The sequence below is a fragment of the Lycium ferocissimum genome, unplaced genomic scaffold (assembly GCF_029784015.1).
Source record: "Lycium ferocissimum isolate CSIRO_LF1 unplaced genomic scaffold, AGI_CSIRO_Lferr_CH_V1 ctg789, whole genome shotgun sequence".
Lineage (NCBI taxonomy): Eukaryota > Viridiplantae > Streptophyta > Magnoliopsida > Solanales > Solanaceae > Lycium > Lycium ferocissimum.
In genome coordinates this window covers 164292-177736 of record NW_026726994.1, presented here as the reverse complement: position 1 = coordinate 177736, position 13445 = coordinate 164292, and the positions used below count along the sequence as shown (strand labels likewise).

Here is a 13445-nt window from a genome sequence, read left to right as displayed (position 1 = left end):
ATTTTCAAAAATAAAAACTTAAATACATTTCATTTTGGTTTTTTCTCAAGTGAATCTCTCTTTATGCAGGAAGTTTAACAAAAAATGACACCAAGATGCATCTACATAGCCTTCAACGGCAAATGGGACGCCGCCTACAATTATGTTAATCATGAAACCAAACTAATACTTGTCAACGATGGTGTAAATTTTCAACAATTCACTCAACAGATATTTGCGGGGCATACACAAGATACTCAGCAAAAAGAGGCCAACATATGGTTTGACACCAGTGAGAAAACATCCAAAGGGATGCGTGTAACAAACGACATTGATCTTCACACTTGCTTGTACCTGCTCAACAACAATGACAACTTCAGAAATTCCCGTTTCGTATTAGAGTTCAATTCAACTGATGCGGAGAACAACCCATTGCAAGAACATCATAATGACTCTATCCTAATGACAGAAAGACAAACCATAGAGGAAATTGACAGACAACTTTGCATTGGTTATGAAGAAGACATGTCTGAAGTTGGATTGGATGACGAACAACACTTGACCAATATTGGATATAACCTTGGGATTCCACATGAAGAGCGAGCGAGATAGTAACTCCTAACCCGACACACGAGCCGGCTACAATGGCAACCGTCAAACATTGAGCAAGTTGTAAACAATGACCTTTCTCAGCATCCAACTTCAATGAATGTTGTATCACTTACTCCGAGCATGACAGTTAAAGAGACACAAACACAGCCATGCAACAAAAGAAAGACACTAAAGAGGAAGAGGATACAAAATGATATACAAATTTTGACACCTAGTGCATCGATTGATCAAATAGAAGTTGGCATTTTATTCAAAGACAAAGATACCGTGAAAAAGTGCATGAATAACATTGCAATTACTCTTCATCAACAGTACAAGGTAGAAAAGTCATGCACGCAATGATATTACATCAGATGTGTTGACCCAACCTGCATTTGGCGTTTCCACGGCTCAAGGTTCGTAGGATCGAACTTTTCAAAGTAGTTAACTTTGAAAAGAGACATAGTTGTTCAATAAATTTCATCACCTACGAGGAATGCAACTTCAAAAGTCATAGCGGAATACATTACGGACGTAGTACGCCATACACTACAAGAGATAACACCCAAATTTGTCAGTGAAGAAATGAGAAGTAGATATGGCTTGCACATTGGTGCGCTCCCTCCAACACGCTTATAATGTCATAAGAGGAAGCCCAGAAAATAACTACACACTTCTACCGCAATATCTTCACATGATAAAATTAAGAAATCCTGGAAGAGTTGCTAACATCAAATGGACCGCTAACAATAAGTTTAAGTATGCTTTTTTTGCTTATGGAGCATCGATTGAGGGTTGGAAACACTGCAGACCAGTAATGATGGTGGATGCAACCTTCTTGAAATCAAAATACCCCGGTGTGCTCATGATAGCAGTAGAAAAGGATGGAAACAACAACATATTTCCTCTCGCATTTGGTATTGCAGACTCTGAGAATAGTGAATCCTACGGTGGTTCTTCGGACACGTGAAAAGGTGTTTGGCACGCGCAAAACCTATTAATTCTTTTCGATCGCCACGCATCAATTGCAACTCAATCAAAGAGCGTATCCGGATACCCGGCATGGAATATGCATCTACCACGGGAGAAGAACTTGCGAGAATATTTCCCATCCGAAGCGATCCTATCAGCACTGTTTCTACAATAGCGACTACCTACAAACGGGCGAGTTTCGTACCTATATGTCACAGATACAAAAAATCAACCCAAAAACTGCAGAATATATAGAAGAAGAACCACCAAAAAGATGGGCACGTTCATTCCACACCAACAGGCGTTACAACATGCTCACAACAAACAATGTCGAGACAATGAATTCCGTATTGAGGAAGCAAGGGAGTTTCCAATAATGGCATGTATTGATTACATCCCGAACAAAAATTTGCAAAATTAGTTTTACCGAGAGAAAATTGGATGCAACAGGACCGTCCCATGACACGACATGTTGGGAAAAGATTACGCTTTCGAAAAGATAAGTAGAGGCTTCACAACTGAAAAGTAAGTACATTTTACCAACACACACTTCAATATTAGTTTGGTGAGCAATGATAGTTTAATTTTAACCAAACATAAAAGTTATGCTGGATAAAGGAAGAACTATGACCCTATTTTTATACTTCGTTCTGCCGGAAGGGGCAGACATGGAATTATGCCGGTAAGGGCATAACTATGACATTGTTTTTATGCTCACAATAAAAGTAAGTAGATTTTACCAACACACACTTCAATCTTAGTTTTATGAGCAATGTATAGTTTAAATTTAACCAAACACAAAAGTTATGCTGGACAAAGGAATAACTATGACCTTATTTTATACTTAGTTCTGCCGGAAGGGGCAGACTCTTATTTTCACTATACGAGAGAGAGTATGCCGGAAAGGGCATAACTCTCACATAATCGAAAATTGCCACAAAAATATCACTCATTTATATTGTCAATTTTCACGGTAGAAAACATAACTCCTTCAAATTTGTTGTGAAAGATGAAGGATATCGATACAATGTAGACACGAAGAATATGACTTGTGACTGCTTGGAATTCCAAACTGATGAGTTACCATGCACACATGCCATGGCAGTTATAGACAAGAGAAGTTTACCAAAATCTACATACTTGTGCGGACTAGTTCAAGAAACAAGCACAAAGAGACATACAAAGGTGAAATACTATCAGTTGGGAATCAAGACTCATGGATTATTCCACAAAACATTATGGATATTAAAATAACGCCAGCTGATGTTAAAATAAGACCTGGAAGAAAACAAACAAAAAGATATCGCCCAAGAAGAGAATTGACAAAGTACACATACAGATGTGGTAGATGCAAGTTCTTTGGACACACTAGGGCAACCTGTGACCACAATCCAACTCTCAATCCATATTCAAGAAGATACAGGAAGAGAAAATTGTCATCCTAACATCACACTCTTATACATGGTTTATATGAATTTATCTTATGATTCTTGACGCATAATGCACACTCTACCTGAAAGAAATGGCAAAACTTTGGTATTACTAAGACTGAGACTACAAGTATCTTATCACACATTTATTCTTCTGTCCATTCTTTCTTTTATTATTTTCTTTTACTAAGTTGTTATCTTCTTGTTGCTGATAATAAAAGACCATTTAATAGGAAGAGATATATGTCCCTACATGAAATCTACAATTCTCTACCATAAAACATTGAGGAAAAAGAAAAAAAATCATCAACTTTAATTATCCAGTTTTATAATTTATGCCTCCTGTGGCAGGTATAATAGTTTTTGTCGGGAAAATAAAATTGGTATCTCAAAGACTACATCCTGGTAAGTTTAATATATGTATGCCTTGGGACATAACAATAGTGTTTCTCTATGTTGTTTTCATGTTTTACATTTATGCTTAACCGGCAGTCTTAAAACTTACAAAATAAATAAGTATGCCGTTAGGGGCATACTTATGTGCTTTGTTGTTTATAAAATATTTTAAAATGCTGAAAAATTGGATAAAACATTCAGCACAATACAATTAACACTAAGTAAAATATTTCATTCATTCATAGCAAAATTTCATTCATACAAATATTGGAGAGGAAAAAAAAATAACAACATAGACTAAAAATAAAAATTCATTCATACTAAAATAACAATTATGGCGTCTCAACTAATCCCAATAAAATGCGTTCTGACTGGTCAAAAAAGTTAAAAGGTTTTTTCTTTGTTGTTGGTTGTGGCAAGTTCTCTGAACTTAATTTCTGCCGGAAAAGGTGGAACTTCTGTTCATAAAATGACAAACTATGCCGACCCCGACAAACTCCTATTACATAACCACCATAAAGTTGTGATGCAAAAGGGCATAACTTTGGTTTTCAACAAAATAACAGCTTTCCGTCACAAATAATCCCCAATAAATGCATTTTGGCTGGTCAATAACTTCAAAGGTTTGTCTTTGTTGCTTTGGTTGTGGCAAGTTTTCGAACTTAAATTCTACCGGAATGGGAACTTCTATTTACATAATGAGAAACTATGCCGACCCCACAAACTTCTATTACATAACAACCCCGTGAAGTTGTGATGGAAAGGGCATAACTTGGATTTTCAACAAAATAACAAAGTTTATGAACAAGAGAAGTTGAGATTAAAAATGAACACCATCAAATTACAAAGGGGCTTAAAGTTGAAATTTATAACACAAACAAACTATACAGTCTTATAACACTTACAAAAAACACAAGGGCACACGAAAAAAAAATTACATAGTGCAAAAATAACTAAAATAAACTATTTTTTTGTTTTCTTCACAGATCTTGTTGTCTTTTTCATCTCATACTCACACTCCATATCGTTATGCTCATGATAATCACTTCCAGCTGTATCTGGTGGCATGTCATAACCCTTTTTCAGCTTATCTTTCCCATGACAAACCAAATTGATTGACCACTCTTTCATGTAGTTCATCAAACTAGAACCATCCCAATCAGCAGGATTTTGACCACTAATCAGCATATCAGCAAACTTGATCAAAAAACGACCACAATTATAATATCTGAAAGTCATAAAAGAGAGATGTTTTAGAACAACAGAAAAGCAAAAGCAATAAAAAAAAAATCAACAAAAAACAAAGAAAAAAGCTAAAAAAAATATAAGAATGAAACGTACGATCCTTGCTTTGGACGGGCGAAAATATGTCGGATTGCGAAGTTATTGTATGATGGCCTGAATAATTGAAAATCATTGATCATCAACAATTTAGGGATCATACCACAGTAGGCCTCGACAATGCGAACCAAATGATCATCATTATGATTGAGTGAGTTATAAACTACCAATTTACGCTCATCGATGATGAAAACAGCAAGTACATAGTGAGAAATTGCTTTAGGATCATCATATCCTGGGCGAATAGGAATTAATACCATGTCGACATTCTCCCATGATATACCACATTTTCCTCTTCTCCCATACACAATATTACTAAGTAAAAATGCATCATCACTGCCGCCACCAAACCAAAGGGTAATTAACTCTTTATAGTATCTATTGATGTCAAATTGCACAAGGTGATCAAACATCATATCTACGGTTGTGTATTAACAACATTACAAATGGAGGATGATACATCATTTTCTTCCTCAAATAATATAGCATCACATCAATATTCTGTGTTAAGGAAAAAAAATAGTGATTCAGCGATAAAGAAAAAAAAAAGCAATAACTAATAGAAAAATAAGAAAAAAAAAGTAAAAGACAATCACAAACCTCATCATTAAGCGCATAGACATCATAGTACGGCTCTCTTTTTCATCCTATATTTTGCCTCAAAATCACCCAACTTATAAACTTCATGAGTTGGTTCAACTTTCCAGATACATTACCTCATCTTAACCCTGATTAAAGAAAAGGGAACAAAAATTACAAAAATACAGGCAGAAGTTTGGTTCACAGAAAGGGAAATTTATGAACAAGTTTTGAACAATATGCCGGAAGGGGCAAACCTTATGCTTGAAAAATGGAAAAGTATGCCGGAAGGGGCAAGATTTAAGTTTCAAAAAGTAAAAGTATGCGGAGTGAGCGAAAAATAACTTTCAAAAGAGATGAGTATGCTTGGAGGAGGCGAACATGAGTTTGCAATAAAATGTGAAAGTATGCCGGAAGGGGCAAGAGCTAAGTTTCAAAAGTAAAAGTATATCGGTTTAGGCGAAATATAACTTTGCGAAAAAAGTTAGTATGCCGAGTAGATGAGAACATGAGTTTGCAATAAAAGGGGGGATTATGCCGGGGGGGGCAAAATATAGAGATTGTACTTAAAAAATCTGAAAAAGAAAAAAACATAAACCCAAATAAGGAAGAAAATGCAAGAAAGCACACACATAACTAAAAACTTACCCATGGTCGAAAGTTACTTGGTGGAAGATTTCGAGGATTGATAAATTTTTCCAAAGTTCACGCTTTGCTTTTGATGTAATGGAATGGGCACATCCTTGTACTATTCATTCCGGTTTCGTCACCTAAAACGAAGATCATTATGTCGAATATAGCATCCATCCCCATCACCCAGCTTTCCTTTTCCTCTGGCGCCTTGTCTTCAAGAAAGATAGCACTTCCGCTACTTCAACAACAGGTTATTCTTCAACAAGAGGATGGGTTTGAATAACAGTACTCTCTTTGACAGCGGAAGAAGCGATATTTACAGTATCTTCAAAGGACACCTATCGAAAATTGTCCTCCATTCCTTGAGAGTTATCACCCTTTCCATCAACAACAATTAACGGACTCCCTTGGAGTGGTGACTTGAACCGGGTCTCACGTTTGGCAAATAATTCGGTCCTCAATAGCTCAACCGTTTTAATAGGCTCGGGCATAACACTAATATGAGGAACAACAGCGCGTTCATCACCCTCTTTAGAAACTTGAGCTTCAGGTGTTTCACGTCTTATAGGCTCAAGATTTTCAACTGTTGTTTGCTCAAGATTTTCAGGCATATCTCCTTTTGGTGGAGATACGTTGGATTCTTCGTGATTGGCGTCACGAAGCTGTTCACCGCCCAATTGTTCCTCCACAACAACCTACATAAAGTAACAAATTAAGAAACACAACATCCATCATCGAAGTTAAAAAAAGTGGTAAAAGATTGAAAATTATGTCAAAACAGGTAGAAGTTAGGTTCACAAAAAGGAAAATTTATCAACAAATTCTGAAAAATATGCCGGAAGGGGCAAACCTTATGCTTGAAAAAGGGAAAAGTATGCCGAAAGGAGCAAGATTTAAGTTTCAAAAAGTAAAAGTATGTCGGAGTGGGCAGAAAATAACTTTCCAAAAGAGATGAGTATGCGATGCGGAGGAGGAAACATGAGTTTGCAAAATAAAATGTGAAAGTATGCCGGAAGGGGCAAGAGCTAAGTCGCAAAAAGTAAAAGTATACCGGTGTAGGCGTAAATATAACTTTGCGAAAAAGATAGTATGCGGAGTAGGCGAGAACATGAGTTTGCAATAAAAGAGGGATTATGCCAGGAGGGGCAAAACTATCATTTGCATAAGCAAAAAAAAAAAGAGCACACAAAGTGTCAACTACAAGAAAAGTGTGCCAGGCAACTTAGGTTTAGAAAACAACAAAGTATAAATGTAAATTTATCGAAGGCAATTCAGCCTCAACGTTTTCAGTTGGATTTCCTTCAGCTTGAGATACAATGGATTCATCATGATGAGGCAACACCAACGTATCACCCTCTTCTGTCCTATCATCTCTGGCAGGAGATAAATCTCGTTCGAGATGATCAGAAATCACCGCAGAGTCATCTTGAGTTTGCTCAATATTTTCAAGCGTATGTCCTTTGGGTGGAGATACGTTGGATTCTTCGTGATTGGTGTCACGAAACTATTCACCGCCCAATTGTTCCTCCAAAACAACCTACATAAAGTAACAAATTAAGAAACACAACATCCATCATCGAAGCAAAAATATTAAAATAAAAAATTAACAAATTACGCAAGTGGTAAAAGATTGAAAATTATGTCAAAACAGAAGAAGTTAGGTTCACAAAAAGGAAAATTTATCAACAAGTTTTGAAAACTATGCCGGAAGGGCAAACCTTATGCTTGAAAAAGGGAAAAGTATGCGGAAGGGGCAAGATTTAAGTTTCAAAAAGTAAAAGTATGCGGAGTGGGCGTAAAATAACTTTCCAAAAGAGATGAGTATGCTTTGGAGGAGGCGAAAACATGAGTTTGCAAAATAAAATGTGAAAGTATGCCGGAAGGGGCAAAAGCTAAGTTTCAAAAAGTAAAAGTATGCCGGTGTAGGCGAAAAATATAACTTTGCAAAAAAGGTAGTATGCCTTGGAGTAGGCGTAACATGAGTTTGCAATAAAAGGGGGATTATGCCAGGAGGGGCAAAACTATCATTTGCATAAGCAAAACAAAAAAGAGCACACAAAGTGTTAACTACAAGAAAAGTGTGCCAGGCAACTTAGGTTTAGAAAACAACAAAGTATAAATGTAAATTTACCGAAGGCAATTCAGCCTCAACGTTTTCAGTTGCATTTAGAGATTGAACTTGTTCAACATCTGTCTCCATAGACGTGTCACATTTGCTTGGCCTTCTCCAAAAACATGTTCAAATGCATTGTCCCTATCAGCTGCCACATTTGTAGATTGAGGACCATCCGGAAGCCATGGATTAGGAGAAGCATCTGCATCTTGTAATGTCTTGCGTAATTTTCTTCTCTTGTAAAATCGGATTTTACCTCCCAACTCTGTCTCATCAACGGTTCTTTCACTAGAAACGGCTTGCACATCTTCCATCTGAATTTCTTGATTACTTTCGGCCTCAACATTAGACAAATCAACACCAAACGAGTTGCCCCTCGTCTCCGGTGGCGGCATTTCGGATCCCAAAATGCCCGTTCAATATCAACAATATCTTCACCAACATGAGATCGCACCGATTCTTCGTTGGCCAACGGAAGATTGCTCAACATTTTTACGAGACCTGGCTTGTTTAGTTTTCCTTTTAGCAACAACACTTTTACGAATAGATCTTGTACTGTTGCGTCTACCCTTTTCAACATGACAAGGAGAATCAACATGTCGACGAACATTTTCGGCATCGGGAGCGCGATTTGGGATTCAAAATTTAATCCTCGCTTTTTGCGCGAGCGAAAATCGGTGATCCATCCGGACCTTCTCCTTGTTGATTATTCAAAATCCTATCCAATTTAACATCACAAACATTTTCCAGGAACTGTGAAAATAAACAAATACAGCAAAGTGTTAAACTCAAGAAAAAAAAAGAACAAAACTTTTAGAGGAAAAACAGACAGGAACGATGAGAAATACCTCAATGCGACGCTCTAGAGAAGAGCTTTCAGTGGTTTTGCCAAAGAATATTGGCATCTTCGATTCACTTCCATCACCACTTGAATTGTCCGAGATTCATCAACCACCCCTTTACCTCGCTATTGAAATAAAATCCATACAACAATAAATAATAATTACATCAAAACAGAAAAAGAAAACCACATTAAAAGTTGACACGAAAAGTAAAGGGCAATAAACACCATTACCTTTCTCGTGTACTCTTCGGATACAAGCAATTTCTTGACATCATTGAAATGTGGAGATTTATTACTGACATACGACAACATCAGAGGTTCACGACAATCGCCAACAATTTCAACATATTGTCTGCGATAGTCATTGAACCTAGACCAAACCCAAACGATAAAGCCATAAACAAAACCAACAACACCATAATCAATGGTATGTCTGTTTATCCCTTGCTTATATATTGATTTGAAACACCTCAGGAGTTCAGCAAAACACAAAGACCCCCAATTAAACTGCTCAAACAATTCACTGTCCTCTATGTATACAATATGCTGCCACAATACCTTCTTATCAATCCTACCGCCCAATAAGACACGACCAAGAATGTATACCTCTGCTAGCATCACCGCATCAAGGTCATCTTCAAAATCTACATTTTCAGCACTCATCACATTCTTCAAATCCCTCATTTCCAAATTCCTTTTACCATCTTCAACACCAAAATATCTTCTCAAAAGACGACTGCCATTGGTTTTGTTATATTTAGCATAGAAAGATCTAGGAGGTTCAGTAATTGATAACCCAGTGACTCTCTTAAATGATTGGTCTGTAAATGTCACAAGTTTATCTTGTATATTAAAATGCATTTCATTGGTTTCAGAACACTGAACTTCCGACAACAACATAAAATTCACCAAGATACCCGACATTTTTATATTATGTAATTCCATAAATTTCCCAAAAGGACGATTCTTCAAAATTACCAACTGTTCTTTTGTAAGAAATTTCTCAACAAATTTAACAAACTTTTCATCCCCTCGCCATACAGCACTGATGCGTGTGTCTGTCCACTCTTCCGGAGGAATATAATAGTCAGCAACTTGTCCAAATTGACGTCTCATGATTTAGCACACTGACATGAACAAAACATAAAATTCAATCAGGAAAAAAAAAGGAAAAAAAAACACATAAAAAACATTACCAACAAAAATACATTAACACAATGCATTACGAAAAAGATAAAAGAAGAAAAAAAACAAAAAACCCTATTCAAATAAAATACAGACACAAACAATTGAAGGAAATAACTTATCAACAAGTAATAAAATAGTAACTAATAACTTACAGATGAAATTGAAACCCCACTAAGAGAAATCAATCAAAAAACTGATAAAGATGATATAGGAAACGTGACAAAGCAATTGCCTTCTTCAGCTTTAAAATGAACAAATGAAAATAAAAAGTAAATTACAGGAAGAGCGGGCAAATATATATTGAACAAAAAAAAATTTTAAAACTGCACACGTGCTAACCACGTGACAAAACTTATGCCGAAAGAGGCATAATGTAAGTGTGCTAAGAATAAAAGTTTGTCGTTGTGGGCATAACTGTGTGGCTTTATATAGAAGTTCAAATTAGTCGATTTTAAATTGGAATAACTGTTGAAACGATTGGATTTCAATTGAATGAGGATACAGGGAGTTTTGCAGTTTTTTCTAAAAAAAAAAAAAACCAAAACAGTTAGTGAAATTTGAATTGAAGTAACTGTTGCAATTATTGACAAAAATACAAAGAGTGTTTTTTTTTTTTTTTTTTTTTTAAAAAAAAAAATTAATACATTTTCAATTGGAAGTAAATGTAGCAATACCTATTAGAGATATTGGGAATAAGAGTCACTTTTTCATTATCTTTTTTTATTTCTAGCGAAAAAAAAAAAACTATTACTACGAATTTAGAAGTATGCGGAAGGGCGAAAACTTCCCCAACAACGGGCAAACTTATGCCGGGCGGCAAGCTTATTTGGCTTGACTTTTGCATATTAAGCTCTTTGGATTTCAATTGGATGAGGATACAACAAGTTTTGCGAAAAAACCAAAAACGATTCAAATTTAAATTGGAGTAAGGTCGCAACTATTGACAAAAATTCAAAGAATTTTTCAGCTTTTTTTATTTTTTTAAAAAACAAAACAATTTACATTTTTGGATTTCAATTGGATGAGGATACAAAGTTTTGCGCTTTTTTTTTTTTTTTTTGCAAAAAAAAAATCAATTACTCAAATTTAAATTGGAGTAAGTAAACTATTGACAAAAATACAAAGAATTTTTCAGTTTTTCTTTCCATTTTTATTTTTTTAAAACAAAACAATTAATACATTAATTGGAAGTAACTGTAGCACTTATTCGAGATGTTTTGGAACAAGAGTCACTTTTTAATTATCTTTTTTATTTTTAGGAAAAACAGTTACTTCCATCTTAGAAGTATGCCGGAAGGGGCAGAACATCTGTTCACAAAAATGGCAAAAGTATGCCGGTTAAGGCAGACTACAATAGAGCACAGTTTGAAAAAGTGAAACTTCATTATATGTACAGAAATGAAAAACCAATTTACATATACATCATTCGAAAAAGGGGGAAACATAATAACATAACACTTGCCGTAAATAACAACAAAAAAATCAATTCACTTTCCTAACTCTTCTGCAGTACAGTATATATCTTCAACAACAGAACTCAACCGTTTCTCAACTGGAGTACTGCTTGGTGTAAGCAAATACCAATTAGGATAACCATCATCTTCTTTGTTTCCATCTTCGCATCTCGGACGTTTTCTACTATCTTCAACAGCAGCTGCTACTTCATTTACATTTTGTGATGCTTCATTAGAAGAAAACACATAATCTCCGCATTGAAAAGCATCATTAATTGCAACAATTTCTTTAAGTGATTCCTTTTTTGCGCGGTCTTCATTTTCTTTCACAAATTCCTTTTCAAACTGAGAAAGAGTTTGAGTTTTATCAGACAGTTGAATTGATAAAGAAACAACAACATCACAGAGCATATCGAGCATGGGAGAGGTCTCATTTTTTGTAGACCTTGCTTTACAAAGCATATTCTCCATACATTCCTGCAAATCTTTTCCAAGATGTGCATCTAACTTCACCTCATCATTCACTGAATAACCCAAATCGGTTGTCTTTTACCAGATGCACAAGCTTTACAAGATTTGTTTTCACTATGCAGTCGAACTAAACTTTCAACACAATGCATCACATAATCAAATTTACTTTCCAAACTGTCAAGTCTACTTTCTAAACAAGTTCTTTTAGCACTTTCAGAAGCTGCTACACATGACTTTGTTTCATCATGTACACGAACTAAGCTATCCACAGCATTAATCGCACCAACAAAATTTTTATCCAATTCTTCGAAACGGCTATCCAAAGACTACAAAACAACGAAAAAAAAAAATAAACAAAGAAGAAAAGAAAATGAGAATAAACAAAAACAACGAATGCAACATGCAAAGTATACATATCATATTAACAAACTCAAAAATAAAAAAATAAAAAGCCATACCTTTACTTGATTGACAATTGTAGATCGTTCATCATCAAGTTGCTTCTTCACACTAGACAAAACACCCCGTATAACGGATCAATAAAACAACACATTACTTTTGATGCCATTAAATTAATGTTGAACAAGTATCTTTGGACCCGGAATCGAAGTCCGAAAATGAAAACGATTTGCCGGGGGGAATTCAAATATGAAAGGAGAAATGTATGCCGGAAGGGGCAGATTTTAAGTTTGCAAAACCAAAAAATATGCCTCAAGGGGCATAAACTTTCATTTCCAAAACCAAAACAGAGAAGACTGCAAAATGTGTTACCTACTAAAATAAGTCTCAAAATGAGAACAGTATGCCGGTAGGGGCAGAACTGAAATATGAAAGGAGAAATGTATGCCGGAAGGGGCAGATTCTACGTTTGCAAAACCAAAAAGTATGCCTCAAGGGGCATAAACTTTCATTTCCATAACCAAAACAGAAAAGACTACAAAAATGTCTCCTACTAAAATACTCTACCACAAGGCCTCTAACTCAGAATTCAGTTAAACAACCAAAAACACAAAAGGCAAAGTACAACTTACATCAACTATCTGAGAAGTAACTTGAGATGGCAAAACCGCACGGAAGAACAAGGGCCTGAATCATCAGGAAATTTAAGTGCAACTGGATAATCCAGCATCTCTTGTTCCGTACCAACAACAACAACATGGACAATAAATTTCTTGAATCTCTATAACACAATATAAACACATCAATTAGACAAAAACACAAAAAATAACAAGAGGGAAAAAGAACCAAGAAAAAGAAGCATCAACAAAAAGGAAACACATACTTTTTCAGCATGGAAGAAATTATCAGTAATAACTTTATAATCAACTTGCTTTGAAGGACCCCAAGACAACATACGAGGAGACTTCAGACCATGAAAACTTGAAAACCCTCGAAAGATAGGAAAACCTCCAACAACCACACATTTAAAGCGTAAGGAAACCACTAATCATATA

The 13445-nt window shown here is 35.6% G+C and overlaps 1 protein-coding gene across 1 annotated transcript; it reads right to left on the bottom strand.

Annotated features, from left to right (window-relative positions):
- Nucleotides 1–11430: 11430 nt before the first annotated feature.
- On the bottom strand, nucleotides 11431–12575 carry LOC132045779 (uncharacterized). The gene is made up of 2 exons (XM_059436360.1): nucleotides 12450–12575; nucleotides 11431–12317 (listed from the first exon to the last, which is right to left on the bottom strand). Exon 2 carries the CDS (start codon nucleotides 11989–11991, stop codon nucleotides 11554–11556), a length of 438 nt encoding a protein of 145 aa, XP_059292343.1. The 5' UTR covers nucleotides 11992–12317; nucleotides 12450–12575; the 3' UTR covers nucleotides 11431–11553.
- Nucleotides 12576–13445: the final 870 nt, after the last annotated feature.

Bases quoted from the DNA above. Each gene is read 5' to 3' on its own strand.
- LOC132045779 (XM_059436360.1), bottom strand. From the start codon at position 11,991: ATGGAGAATATGCTTTGTAAAGCAAGGTCTACAAAAAATGAGACCTCT.